We start from the raw sequence: 14,918 nt of genomic DNA, 5'->3' as shown, positions 1-14,918 counted from the left end.
AGTGTTAACCTCACAGCACTATCTGAGAGCTTTTCCTGTTTGTGTGCACATGTCTGTGTGTGTGTGTCTATGTGTTTGTGTGTCTCCCAGGTGTTCCAGACCTTTGTGGTGTCCTTTAATGAGCAGCGTCGCCCCGTGATGCCTCTCCTGACAGCCATGAAGCGCACCCCCCAGCTGAGTGAGGAACAGAGGAACCTCAGGGGGGCCTGGGACACCCTCGCCGAGAAGGTCTGCTCACTCCTCACACTGGTTATCTTACACACTAAGTCAAATCACATGATGTCATATATACTATATAAACATGATACTGTGATATACTATATTTATCATGGTATACGGATAAAGCATGATATACCGTGTTGATGTGGTTTTGCAGTAATCATCTATTTATGCTTTTACAGTATACAAAAATATATTGTTTTGTGTGTGTGTCTGGGTTTGTTTTTTTCATGTGTTTGCTTGGTTACATTTCTATGTGATTGTTCCCACCCAGCTGCGTGAGTATAAGACAGAGCTGGACCTGAGTCTGCCTGCTCCCCTGGACATGGTGGGCCGCTGGCTGCTTAGGACTGAGGGGGCGCTGGCAGAGGAGGAGGGGGACCCTCAGGACCACGCCCGCGCCGCCGAGGAGGCCAGGGAGAAACTGGAGCTGCTCAAGGTAATATCTCACAATCAACATGCATCACTAAAAAAAGTTAATTGCCTCTTAACCAACCTGTAACATCAGGCCTTTAAATCAAAATGACTGTATATTTTTTATAGAGATCCCTGGACGAGATGCCCCAACAACTTAAGTCCTTTCAGAAGTTCCAGAATATGGATGAATATGGAGCCATTCTGGTGCCTACTGACAAACTGGAAGAGATGAAGAGAAGGTGTGCACTTGTCTCCCTGTTTTGCCCATGACTGTAGCGTGAACGTCAGAGAGAGCCTTCAACAACCCACCTCTCTCTACCTCCTCCTCAGGTTCACCAGTGTAAGAGTCACTGCCAAGTACCATGGGATCAAACTGGAGTACCAGGAGCATCGGCACACAGTGCTGGACCTGCTGGGCCAGATCAACAGCAAGCTCCGTGTCTGGAAGAGACCCTACATATCCCAGGAGGCTGTGCGTGTGCTGCTGCAGGACTGGCATGTAAGTGATCCAGTTTAATGACAGAGTTTGACGACTTTCTGCAGACAAGAGGCAGACTGGATTCACAATAGTATGAGTTATAAGTCATTGACTAATCTCTACATTTGTTTTCTCACAGGAGTTAGTGGATAAACAGGACCTACCATCCTTGCTGGAGGGGACTCTCCTTAAATTGAAGCTTGTTGCCAGCAAATATACTAGCAAATCTGCCCTAGGTAAGAGGACTGTGTTTGTGTGTGTGTGTGTGGTAATGTGAGGTAATGTGTTCTGACTCAATGCGTTCTGATCCAAAATACATTGCCAAAGACAGAACTGTGTGTACCAGTCTTTCTTAGAAAATGTATTTATTGATGGTTAATTGATTAGTTGATCTAAGAGAGGTTTTCCTGGCTGTTCCCCCAGCTGCAGACTCCAAATACATAATGTGCCAAGTGAAGGAGATGGAAGAGGAGGGTGCTGTGGCTCTGGAGGGAGTGTCTACGGTGAAGAGCACTATGGGCCGCGTGCTGTCTGCCTGGGACTCCTACTGTGACTGTTACAGCTCCCTGCAGGCCTGGCTGGAGCAGGGCTCAGCCTCCCACGCCCTCGCACAGAGGCCAGAGGTACAGACAGAAACCCTCCACTAACCTGCAACCTTGTCCACAATGCAGGGGTATACCATGCCTGCTCTTAACAAACCTATTGCCATCACTTCCCCACATGTGATCCTGAAGAACAAAGTGTTCAAAATGATTATATTTCAATATTGATTATGAGATTTGTGTGTTGCTTAGGTAACATCTGAGAGTATGTCAGAGTGGAGTTCCCGCCAGGCCCATCTGAATGAGGTGGGGAACTTCCTGGTCCAGCTGACTGACCCCATGACCAGCCGAGCTCTGGCAGATGACCTCTGCAAGCTCAACCTGCATTGGGCGGACTTTGTCAAGATAACACAATTTGTAAGTCAGAGATAACACTTCCATTACAAAATGAGAATGCAATGTTGTTATGCTCGCTTGATCAATTTCTGTGAAAATGATGTGCAGTTCAATAAAAGCTGTTATTTTGCCCCAAGGCTGTTGTAGCTGTGCCCAGCGGAGCCACAGCCAGACCCCAAGACCTCCAGGCCCTCTTCAGAGAGGCTACCCAGATCCTGAAGGAACCTGTGGAGGCCATGTCTGGGCCCCTGAGGACCTACACAAAGAAACTACAGGTACACTGTTATTACAACATTTTTACAATGGTCTCAGAGTTTTATAACTATAACTGATCCTTTTGTATATTTTTCTTTCACAAAAAAATGCATTTCAATGGTGCTGTCTATTTTGACCTTGTTCAGTTCATGATGAGGAAGATAAAGGAAGTGGATATGGATGCCCTCTCCCCCTCCACAGAATGCTCAGCTGAGACTCTACAGAAACTCAAGCTGGCTTTACCTGAGGTGAGGATGATGACTTCCTTCATATATTTACTTTAAATATGAAATTAACATTTTCTTATGCCTACGGTCCTGTGTCTGGTCTGTGGGTTCTTAATATCTCGTGGACAGACTACATCTGACCAAATTACGTGAGATTTTTGTTTGCGGTTAACCAGATGAGTGGATACTGAATGTGTACGCTGTTTGTTTCTCTCTCTGTGTGTGTGTGTGTGTCTGTAGGTGATGCAGACGCTGGTTGAGGCTGAGCAGGTGTGTGTGGAGCTGCAGCACAGTGTGTCTGGTCTGGATGGCCGCCTGGCAGAGCTGCTGCACTGGGAGACAGAGGCCCGGGACCTCTACCAGATCCTGAAGGCAGGAGAACACAGGGCTCCACGGGGACAGGACTCCCGCGCCAGGGTAAGACTTAGACAGGGACCAATAGAAATATACTAGACTAAGGAAAACATCATAAAGTGCCAAAGGAATAAGGTAAACAGCAGTAGCTTTACTAGAATAGTTAGCTAGCCTGGTTAGGAATGTAGAAGCAAGGTAAGTAAGCATGTTCAACACAGGTGCTAGACAAGCATTGATAGTTATGTGCTGGGTGAAGATCAGAGTATTACCTCGTTTATGAATATTGTCATTTACTTTTGTAATTTACAATTGCTCATCGTGTTTGCTGTTTTCTCCAGGTGCTGATCTCTCGTGGGCTGCAGCTGGAGGGTCAGGTGGTGACAGAGGAGCAGGACCTGCAGGTGATGGTGATGACAGGACAGAAGAACTCTCCCCTCCAGTACCTCCTTGTCTCCGCCATGCAGGACAGAGTCAGAGCTGCCGTGGCTCAGTCACAGGCCAGTAGTCCCTCTCTCTTATCAATCAATCAATCAATTTTATTTTATATAGCCCTTCTTACATCAGCTAATATCTCGAAGTGCTGTACAGAAACCCAGCCTAAAACCCCAAACAGCTAGTAATGCAGGTGTAGAAGCACGGTGGCTAGGAAAAACTCCCTAGAAAGGCGAAAGCCTAGGAAGAAACCTAGAGAGGAACCAGGCTATGAGGGGTGGCCAGTCCTCTTCTGGCTGTGCCGGGTGGAGATTATAACAGAACCATGCCAAGATGTTCAAAAATGTTCATAAGTGACAAGCATGGTCAAATAATAATCAGGAATAAATCTCAGTTGGCTTTTCATAGCCGATCATTAAGAGTTGAAAACAGCAGGTCTGGGACAGGTAGGGGTTCCATAACCGCAGGCAGAACAGTTGAAACTGGAATAGCAGCAAGGCCAGGCGGACTGGGGACAGCAAGGAGTCACCACGGCCGGTAGTCCCGACGTATGGTCCTAGGGCTCAGGTCTCTCAGTTGGCTTTTCATAGCCGATCATTAAAGAGTTGAAAACAGCAGGTCTGGGACAGGTAGGGGTTTCGTAGCCGCAGGCAGAACAGTTGAAACTGGAATAGCAGCAAGGCCAGGCGGACTGGGGACAGCAAGGTGTCATCATGCCCGGTAGTCCTGACGTATGGTCCTAGGGCTCAGGTTCTCAGAGAGAAAGAGAGAACGAGAGAATTAGAGAGAGCATACTTAAATTCACACAGGACACTGGATAAGACAGGAGAAGTACTCCAGGTATAACCAACTAACCCCAGCCCCCCGACACATAAACTACTGCAGCATAAATACTGGAGGCTGAGACAGGAGCGGTCCCGGAGACACTGTGGCCCCATCCGAAGAAACCCCCGGACAGGGCCAAACAGGAAGGATATAACCCCACCCACTCCGCCAAAGCACAGCCCCCGCACCACTAGAGGGATATCCCCAACCACCAACTTACAATCCTGAGACAAGGCCGAGTATAGCCCACAGAGGTCTCCACCACAGCACAAACCAAGGGGGGGCGCCAACCCAGACAGGAAGATCACGTCAGTAACTCAACCCACTCAAGTGACGCACCCCTCCCAGGGACGGCATGAAAGAGCACCAGCAAGTCAGTGACTCAGCCCCTGCAACAGGGTTAGAGGCAGAGAACCCCAGTGGAGAGGGGAACCGGCCCGGCAGAGACAGCAAGGGCTGTTCGTTGCTCCAGCCTTTCCGTTCACCTTCACACTCCTGGGCCAGACTACACTCAATCATATGACCTACTGAAGAGATAAGTCTTCAGTAAAGACTTAAAGGTTGAGACCGAGTCTGCGTCTCTCACATGGGTAGGCAGACTGTTCCATAAAAATGGAGATCTATAGGAGAAAGCCCTGCCTCCCGCTGTTTGCTTAGAAATTCTAGGGACAATTAGGAGGCCTGCGTCTTGTGACCGTAGCGTACGTATTGGTATGTACGGCAGGACCAACTCGGAAAGATAGGTAGGAGCAAGCCCATGTAACGCTTTATAGGTTAACAGTAAAACCTTGAAATCAGCCCTTGCCTTAACAGGAAGCCAGTGTAGGGAAGCTAGCACTGGAGTAATATGATCAAATTTCTTGGTTCTAGTCAGGATTCTAGCAGCCGTATTTAGCACTAACTGAAGTTTATTTAGTGCTTTATCCGGGTAGCCGGAAAATAGAGCATTGCAGTAGTCTAACCTAGAAGTAACAAATGCATGGATTAATTTTTCTGCATCATTTTTGGACAGAAAATTTCTGATTTTTGCAATGTTACGTAGATGGAAAAAAGCTGTCCTTGAAACAGTCTTGATATGTTCGTCAAAAGAGAGATCAGGGTCAAGAGTAACACCGAGGTCCTTCACAGTTTTATTTGAGACGACTTTACAACCATCTAGATGAATTGTCAGATTTAACAGAAGATCTCTTTGTTTCTTGGGACCTAGAACAAGCATCTCTGTTTTGTCCGAGTTTAAAAGTAAAAAAGTTTTCAGCCATCCACTTCCTTATGTCTGAAACACAGGCTTCTAGCGAGGGCAATTTTGGGGCTTCACCATGTTTCATTGAAATGTACAGCTGTGTGTCATCCGCATAGCAGTGAAAGTTAACATTATGTTTTCGAATAACATCCCCAAGAGGTAAAATATATAGTGAAAACAATAGTGGTCCTAAAACGGAACCTTGAGGAACACCGAAATGTACAGTTGATTTGTCGGAGGACAGACCATTCACAGAGACAAACTGATATCTTTCCGACAGGTAGGATCTAAACCAGGCCAGAACTTGTCCGTGTAGACCAATTTGGGTTTCCAGTCTCTCCAAAAGAATGTGGTGATCGATGGTGTCAAAGGCAGCACTAAGGTCTAGTAGCACGAGGACAGATGCAGAGCCTCGGTCTGACGCCATTAAAAGGTCATTTACCACCTTCACAAGTGCAGTCTCAGTGCTATGATGGGGTCTAAAACCAGACTGAAGCATTTCGTATACATTGTTTGTCTTCAGAAAGGCAGTGAGTTGCTGCGCAACAGCTTTTTCTAAAATTTTTGAGAGGAATGGAAGATTCGATATAGGCCGATAGTTTTTTATATTTTCCGGGTCAAGGTTTGGCTTTTTCAAGAGAGGCTTTATCACTGCCACTTTTAGTGAGTTTGGTACACATCCGGTGGATAGAGAGCTGTTTATTATGTTCAACATAGGAGGGCCAAGCACAGGAAGCAGCTCCTTCAGCAGTTATCTCTTATCTCTTATCACTTTCCTTTTTCCTTTATTGACATTGATAGAAATTGTGATTGATAAAGCTATAACTTTGATTTATTTACAGGAGGCGGTTGGGATGCTGAGCTCTCTGGGAGCCAGAAGAGACAGAAGCCGAAGCCCCACAGAAGACCAGCCCCCACCCAAGATCTTCATCCAGCCTGAAGAGTGGACTGAAGCTCAACCCGAACAGCCTCAATCACTCTCTCTTGCCGAGCATGTAACTCAGGCCTTTGATCAATTAGCATCTCAGCCTGATGTGAAACCACAGCCCCAGTCCCAGCCTACCCCTCAGCCACAAGCCCAGGCCCAACACCCACCAATACCACAGATTATAGTCCAGGAATACAGAGAGAAGGAGGCAAGTCCAAGTCCTCAGCTCCTTTATTCCTATGCACAAGCTGTGACCCAGTCAAAGGACCGAGCACAGTCACCTCCAGAGCCACAGGCTCAGCCACAGGTTGCTGCCCAGAGCAAAAAACACTCTCCACCCCTAACCCAGAAACAACCACTAGTGCAGCAACAGCCACCATTTCAACAACAGCGTCCAACTCAGCAACAAGTACTCTCTCAGCAACAAGTACTATCTCAGCAACAAGTACTATTACAACAACAGGTGCTATCTCAACAACAGATATCTGCTCAGCAGCAGGTTCAAAGCCAGAAACAGGCCCAACAACCAGCACAGGCCCAGAAACAGGCTCTATCTCAGCAACCGGAAAAGACACAGAAGCAGCCTCTAACCAAGGAAGAGATGCAGAGCAGGAAGAAGCAACCTCAGGCCATGAAGAACCGACCCTGGCTCCAGAGGAAGGACAAGGATCAGGATCAGGCTTCAGCCCAGGCTCCATCCCAAGCTCCAGCCCAGGCTTCTAGTCAAATACAGGCTCAACCACAGCCAGAGAAACCAATCATGTCTCAAGTCCCTGTCCAGGTAGTTCCACAGCCTGCAGGAACACCCAGGCCCCAGCCTCAAGCACAAGCCAGGACTATGATGCCTTCTCAACCACAGGCCATGGCTAGTGCTCAGGCTCTACCCAAATCAGGGCCACAGCAAGTCCCCAAGGCATATCTTTATGGCCAGCCTCCTGCCCAGTCTCTGACCCAACCCCAAGCCAAGACCAAGAGCCACACTCAACCTAAACCAACGGCCCAAACCAAACAGCAACCCAAGACTATTACCCATGCTCCATCCCAAACCATGACTCACACTCAACCCCAGCCCATAACCCAAGCCCAACCACAACCCATGACCTATGGTCAATCTCAACCTATGTCCTACTCACAATCACAGATGCAGGCCATGTCTCAATCCTGGATGACTCAAGGTCAATCTCAGATAAAGGCACAGCCACAGCAGGTCGAGAAACCCCAGCCACAGGTCCAGAATACTCAGCCACAGGTCCAGAAACCCCAGCCACAGGTTCAGCCACAGGTTCAGCAACAGATGCATCCACAGCCTCAAGCTCAGGCTCAACCACATCCCCAAGCATGGTCCCCAGTCAGGCCGCCTCAAACACTCACTGAGACGCACCGTCAGGTCCATATGCATCCACAGGCCCAGCCTCACCCCCAGGCTCAGCCGCAACTCCAGGCCCAGTCTCATCCTCAAGTCCAGCCTCACCCCCAGGCCCAGCCTCACCCTCATGTCCATCCTCACCCTCAAGTTCAGCCTCACCCCCAGGCCCAGCCTCACCCTCATGTGCAGCCTCACCCTCATGTCCAGCCTCACCCCCAGGCCCAGTCTCATTCTCAAGTCCAGCCTCATCCCCAGGCTCAGGCTCAGGCTCACCCTCAAGTTCAGCCTCACCCCCAGGCCCAGCCTCATCCTCAAGTCCAGACTCACCCCCAGGCCCAGCCTCATATTCAAGTCCAGCCTCACCCCCAGGCCCAGGCTCATCCTCAAGTCCAGCCTCATCCCCAGGCTCAGCCTCACCCTCAAGTTCAGTCTCACCCCCATGCCCAGCCTCATCCTCAAGTCCAGCCTCACCCCCAGGCCCAGCCTCATCCTCAAGTCCAGTCTCAGCCCCAGGCTCAGCCTCACCCTCAAGTTCAGCCTCACCCCCAGGCCCAGCCTCACACTCAAGTCCAGCCTCACACTCAAGTCCAGCCTCACCCCCAGGTCCAGCCTCACTCCCAGGCCCAGCCTTACCCTCAAGCTCAGCCTCACCCCCAGGCCCAGCTTCATCCTCAGCCTTATTCCCCTGCTCAGGCTCAACCCCAACAATGGGCCCCAGTCAGACCCTTCAGCCCAACTTACACTCAGCCAAAGGGTCATCCCCAGCCATTAACCCAGGTAACCCAAGTCAGACCTGAACCACGGCCACAAGCCTATCCTCAGCCCATGGTCCAACGCCACCCCCTTCCTCAGGCTTACCCACTAGGTCAAGCTCCACCACAGCAATGGGCCCCAATCAGGCCAGAGCAAGTCCCCCAGGCATATCTTTATGGCCAGCCTTATGGCCAACCTCAAGCCCAAATACGGCCCCAAAGCCATGTTCAACAGCAGCCTCAGGTGATAGCCTACAACCTTACCAATGTTAAGGCCCAGCAAGGCCAGTTCCAACAGCAGCCATGGTCCCATCCCCAGACTCAAATTCAACCCCAGCCATATTTCCAGCCTCAGCCACCTCCCCAGCCCCAAATTCAACCCCCAACCCATTTGCAGCCTCAGCCCCTCTCTCAGCCTCACTCTCAGCCCCAGATCCAGGCTCAACCCCACGCACAGCCACAGAACAAGCCCCAGCCCATGATCCAGCCTCAGCTCCAGACCCAGCCTCAGCCCCAGACCCAACCCCAGCCACCTCCCCAGCCCAATATTCAGCCTCAGCCCCAGGTCAAGCCCCAGTTCCAGCCCAAGACCCAGCCCCAGCCTCTTTTTGAGCCTCATCTCCTTCCCCAGTCACCACCAGATTCCCCGGAGCTCCAGATGAAACCCCCAGCTCTGGCCCAGGCCCCACCCCAGGCTTACACGGAGGCCTATGCCAAGGCTCAGGCCCTGGCCAGGAACCAGTTTGAGGAGGCCAAGCACTGCCTGCAGGAGCACATCCTGGCTGCCATTAATGTCTTCAAAGACAAACACATATCTATCGAACAAGCTTCAGTAAAGGAGGTAAGGAATTTGAATAATTTTTGTTGGTTTATAGTTGTTCTAAAGCCACGTTATTACCCAGTCTGATTGTGTTTGTGTTCCCTCAACCAGGAGACCCTGAGGACCCTGGACCCTGAGCTGTTGAAAGTGTTCCTGAGGGCAGCAGAGGGTATGGAGGCCTTCTGCACCATGCCTCAGCTCAGAGATATGGAGTTTTTCACACAGTCTGTCAGGACCCAATGGGAGGTAGGGCGTGTGTCTGTCTGTCTGTCTGTGTGTGTATTTTAGGATATAGATACTGTATGAGTTTGTTTTACAGATATATAAATATAGTCCTGTGTAGCTCAGTTGGTAGAGCATGGCTTTTGCAACGCCAGGGTTGTGGGTTCGATTCCCACGGGGGGCCAGTATGAAAGAAAATATATGCACTCACTAACTGTAAGTCGCTCTGGATAAGAGCGTCTGCTAAATGACTAAAATGTAAATATAAAGCATCTAATTCTGTGTGTATGACCACAGTGTCCCTAATCATATTGAATGAATTCTACACTGCATGTCTATGTGATATTCACTTGGATGAAAATCTGTTCTGAATCGTTTTTAATTTACTCCACTACGTTTTGTTATTCGTATGAGCAATGAAATCCCTAACAAGCATTCTACTGTATGTGTGTCATCAGATTAAGTTTGTGTATGCTTTCGGTTTTTGTGATCTAGGCTGTGAGAGCTGAGACAGCGGTGTTTTTGCAGCATTTACGATTTGAGATTAAGAGAAAAGACTTTAACACAGCTGCCTTGCAGTGTGAGATGCACTTTAACTCAAAATTAGCATCCAAAGCGAAGGTAAAATAACTCTAACCTAACATTAACCCCATCGCATGCTCTGGTGGACAGGTGCATGAAAAAACAGGTGTCTTTTACTGCATGCAAAATGTTGTTTTGTCTTCTGCTCTCTATTCATCTATTAAAGTTCTATAAATGATAATTAAGCAATATCTGCTTCCTGATGCTAGATCAGAGAATTTCATATTACTAATGGGTGATTTGACATTGTGAAGGCACTGACTTTTAACCCGATTTGACTGAATTACAACTTTCTGTAGCTCTCCTCTCGCCTTTGTTGAGTTAGGATTCTGGTCTCGGGAGATGAAAGAGACCGTTATGTAGTAGGCAATAACTGCAAAATGAGTGTGAGTTGTGGGTTGTTTACAAACAGCTGCGGGTTGTTGACACCAGTTAGGTCGACAGTGGCAGTACATCAGACACCTGTAGACTGATGACTCTCTTGCTGTGTCTCCAGGCGTGTTTCTCTGCAGAGGGCAGCCTAGCCCAGGCTGGGCAGCACCTGGAGGCCCTGAAGGAGCTGTGTGACACCCTGAGCCCCGAGGATGCACACCGTCTGGCCCAGGCTCAGCTCAGGGAGTGTGAGAAGAGACTGGCCGCCATCCAGCGCCAGTTCAGCGGGGACAGGGACACACCACCCCCCGACACACCTGGGTAAGACACAGAGGAGAGAGACTGGGTTGAAAAAATTTGAAAAGAAGGAATGAACAAGCAGAGCCGGCCCGCCCATTAGACAGGATTAGGCGGCTGCCTAGGGCGGCAGATTGACGAGGGCGCCATTTTCAGAGCTAAACTGACCAAGACGCACCTCCAACAATGCATAACACCTCACATAATTCTGCCCAAAAACAATGACAATTTCTCTCACCCAGTGGCATATGGGCTATTTAGGTGAGCGCTGATGCTGCCCGTGATAAGCAGTGCCAACTTTGTCAAAGGCAGGGGTGCAAAATATTTAGCTTGTCCATGCCCAGTGCTCCTCTGCAGGGTGTTGTTGGAGAGACGCACCGTTGTGGCGCTCCACCAACGTTCCGTCAAAAACATAAATCATGTAGCCTATAGCCTATGGTAGAAAGAGTTTGTGGCGTTGTCTGTAGCCTACAGGCTGGAGATCAAATTTATGACAATGTCATGAGACAGACACTTTACATCATGCACATTTCTCAGATCAAATAGCCTAACCTAGTGCCCAATCAAATAAAAAATGCTTTTCGATTTGAATATGACATGTTAACAAACAATATATCCTAAAACAGGACAGGTCAAAGTAAAATGGACATTATTAACTGGGTGGTTCGAGCCCTGAATGCTGATTGGCTGACAGCCATGGTATATCAGACCATATACCACAGCAATGACAAAATATTTATTTTTACTGCTCCAATTACGTTGGTAACCAGTTTATAATAGCAATAAGACACCTCATGGATTTGTGGTATATGGCCAATATACCACGGCTAAGGGCTGTATCCAGGCACTCCGTGTTGCGTCGTGCTTAAGAACAGCCCTTAGCCGTGGTATATTGGCCGTATATCACACCTCCTCGTGCCTTATTGCTTAAATATAGAATGGACAATCAGGCTACTCACAACTACTGTCTGGGAGATTCACCCCTGGGCTAAATTGTCATTATGATTTAGTGATTTCAAGTTTGTATTCGTAAAACATTTTATGAGATGCATCATAGCGAAAAATAAAATACTTCTGCATTTTCCACTGTGTAAACACATGGATTCTCATTGAAAATAGGCTCAGGATAACTCCTGATAAAGTTGGGTAGCTGATGCAGAGCTCAAATAGCCAAATTGATTAGTCACAGTAATCAGGACTAATAAAGCCAATGCTACTACCTGTTTTACAAATGGTGGGCCTAGCACATGGATGGGCATTCATAAAATTCCATTGCGGCCCAACAGTGTAGGCTACAGTATTCTAGTTTTGCAGGGGAGGAGGGCGGCAATTTGTATTGTCTGCCTAGGGTAGCAGGATGGCCAGGACCGGGCCTGTGAACAAGACATTAGCTGCAGAATGTATGACTGACAATTGCAATTGCAATTGCAATACATGACTGGATTGTTTTTCAATGTTTTCCAATAGAATTCCCCTTGACCTGGGGAAAGATCTGACCCCACAGAAGGAATCTACAGTGAAGAGTGACAAACCTCCAGGCCCAACTGAGGTAGGACCTGGTACCTACCGTACCTATGATAAAGACATGCCCTGATTTAAGAAATAATGTATCTGATCATTTCTCTTTTGTAGGTTTCACAAGTTGTTGTGAAGACAGCGGTTGTTGAGAAGAGGGTTGTTGACAAGAAGGAGATTGACAAGCAGCCAGTCATAGAGGAGGATCCTGCCAAAAAGGAGGCATTAGAAAGGTAGGCTTACCGCTTGGTGAGTGTAAGGCTGGGTGCAAGTCTGTTCTTGCCTTAACCAACTCTGTTGTTGTTGTATTACCAAACAAGGCAATGATCATTTATTTTTGAATTCCAAAACAGTCTGGAACTTAGGCTATGTTGATTTCACGAACCAGCATTGCAAATATCACAATAATCCTCAATTGATCAATTTCTTCATCACAATGACTAATTTCCCCCTCAGATATGACATTACTAAGAAGGCTGTGCAGGCTCAACTAGCCAAGATGGAACAGAATTCCCAGAGAGACCTGACCACTGACTCAGTCTCTCTCAAAGACCTGCACACACGTCTACAGGAGATACAGGTACACTGCATATTACTTGACCTCTTAGTTCAAGGGGCCTTTTAGTTTGAAGGTTTTTGTATTTTTCTATGAGTGATTATATTTCTTTCATCCAGACGTTGTGCCAGGACACAGAGTCTCTGTGGTCTGAGTTTGGCCACCAGTGTTCCCAGACCTCCCAGTACAGTGGGGAGAGTGGTGGTGGTGGTGTGAGTGTGGAGCATGACCGAGCTGAGCTGATGGAGCAGTGGAGAGGCCAGCAGTCAGCTCTGCAGAGGAGAGGCAGCTCTCTGGGGGCAGCTCTGAGACAGATAGACTCCATAGAGAACCATGTTGTTGACTTCTCCGAACGCCTCGACTGCTTCATCAGAGAGCCCAAGGACATCAACGCATTTACACTGGCCAACACCAACATCCTGACGGACATCAAGGTACACAATACGGCTTACCTTTAAGGGAAGAAATACCCATTTGTTATTAGGATTTGAGTTGAGTGATTAGTGTAATTTAAAGATAATAACTGGATCCTTATTAAATAAATTGTAATGTACTGTATACTGTATCCCAATGATAATCACAAACAACTTTGATAATTCCAACTTTCTGTACATTATCTTTATAGTCTCTCTCCTCTCTCAACAGGACCTGGATGAGAGCATTCAGAGAGAGCTGGACCAGCTGTCTAGTTTTGACTCTGAGTCCAGTGAGCTGGATCCCAGTGACCACTCACCTCTGACCCACGTGGTCAAGACCCACAGAAACAGTCTGGACAAGCTGAGACAGCAAGTCCGTAAGAGCGAGGCAGCCGCCAGGGCCCTGGACCGCTTCCTCATGTCCCTGCGCACCGTAGAGCAGGACATCTCTGGAGTACAGGGTGCCCCCTGTAGTGATGCACGGGTACTGCAGGACTGCCGCTCCAAGCTGGCCCTGATCAGGCAGAGTGTGGACAGTCTGGGGGACAAGGCCCCCCAGCTAGACTTGCTACTCCAGGGGGCCAGGCTGTCTGTAACTCGGGACGGGGCCCCAGCCTCCTGCCTGGACATGGTGTCTGCCTTGGTGCTGCGGCTTGAGGAGGCTGACGGCAGTCTGGCCAGCCAGCAGCACAGTGTCCAGAGGGAGCAGGAGACGAGGGGCCTAGGCCTGAGGAGGAGGACTCTGCTGGGGGAGCTGAGGAAGGTGCAGGAGGCAGCAGAGAGGCAGGGACTAAAGGAGCCAACCATGCCTGCTGTGCAGCTGAGGTGTGTGTTTGTGTGTGTGAGATGGCAAGGACTGTGACCATACATGCAAACTCTTGCCCCATCTTCCGATACTATTTTAATGAATGACATTGAAATAGAGTTCAGTGGACCTTTGAGTGGACATAAAATTTTTTTAAGTCAGAGGCTTATTCCATATATCCTCTTTATTTTTTCAGGTTGCGTGTCCTGTCTGACCTGGAGGGCCAGCTGAACTCCCAGCGCTCTGAGCTCCAGAGACTCAGAGAGGCCCACTCTCAGGGCCAGGAGGGAGAAGGGAACCCCCTGGAGGAGCTGAAGACCCAGTGGGAAGACACCCAGAGAGCTGTGGCTGACAGGTGAGCAGGAGGAACAGATTAGAAAGATGGAGGAACAGGAGAGAGATGGAGGAACAGGAGAGAGATGGAGGAACAGGAGAGAGATGGAGGAACAGGAACACATGGGGGAATAGGAAAGTGGGAGGAATAGAGGAATAAAATGTGTCTACTATTATAGGGATAGAGTATACAGAACTGTGAATAAAGCAAATTGACAATCATACATGTTCAATAATATTTACATATATCCCAATTTTTGTTCCCTTTGCAGACAGGAGCAGTGCAACATCCTGTTGGAACTACTAAAGATGTTCCAGAGCTGTCGCAGTTACTTAGGCACCACCATGCAGAGGGCGGAGCAGACCATCAGTGAGCAGGCCTCTTACATGGGCAAGGAGAACCTGCAGAGGCTTATAGTTAAGGTAACACACTCCACACTTAATATATACTGTACATACACCTCTGTCAGAGAGAAGTTGCCCCTGTATATACTGTACATAGCACTAGATGGCAGCCACTACCTTAGATTCATTTTCTGCCTTAATAGTGCATTATATTATAACATGCG

The 14,918-nt window shown here is 48.5% G+C and overlaps 1 protein-coding gene across 1 annotated transcript in view; it reads left to right on the top strand.

Annotated features, from left to right (window-relative positions):
• syne2b (spectrin repeat containing, nuclear envelope 2b) overlaps window positions 1-14,918 on the top strand; it is a 152,433-nt gene that overhangs the window by 23,524 nt on the left and 113,991 nt on the right. Inside the window, 21 exon segments of the mRNA XM_045207412.1 lie at window positions 91-228; window positions 494-658; window positions 763-875; window positions 967-1,135; window positions 1,254-1,350; window positions 1,538-1,737; window positions 1,909-2,073; window positions 2,190-2,327; window positions 2,454-2,555; window positions 2,775-2,951; window positions 3,227-3,385; window positions 6,228-9,272; window positions 9,363-9,497; window positions 10,552-10,748; window positions 12,192-12,273; window positions 12,357-12,472; window positions 12,696-12,819; window positions 12,915-13,229; window positions 13,441-14,036; window positions 14,213-14,371; window positions 14,622-14,772. Of these exon segments, the coding sequence (XP_045063347.1) occupies window positions 91-228; window positions 494-658; window positions 763-875; window positions 967-1,135; window positions 1,254-1,350; window positions 1,538-1,737; window positions 1,909-2,073; window positions 2,190-2,327; window positions 2,454-2,555; window positions 2,775-2,951; window positions 3,227-3,385; window positions 6,228-9,272; window positions 9,363-9,497; window positions 10,552-10,748; window positions 12,192-12,273; window positions 12,357-12,472; window positions 12,696-12,819; window positions 12,915-13,229; window positions 13,441-14,036; window positions 14,213-14,371; window positions 14,622-14,772 (6,543 nt within the window).

The sequence above is a fragment of the Coregonus clupeaformis genome, chromosome 25 (genome assembly GCF_020615455.1).
Source record: "Coregonus clupeaformis isolate EN_2021a chromosome 25, ASM2061545v1, whole genome shotgun sequence".
Taxonomy (NCBI): Eukaryota; Metazoa; Chordata; class Actinopteri; order Salmoniformes; family Salmonidae; genus Coregonus; species Coregonus clupeaformis.
Note: the sequence above shows the minus strand (reverse complement) of the source record. Positions and strands in the feature narration are given on the sequence as shown.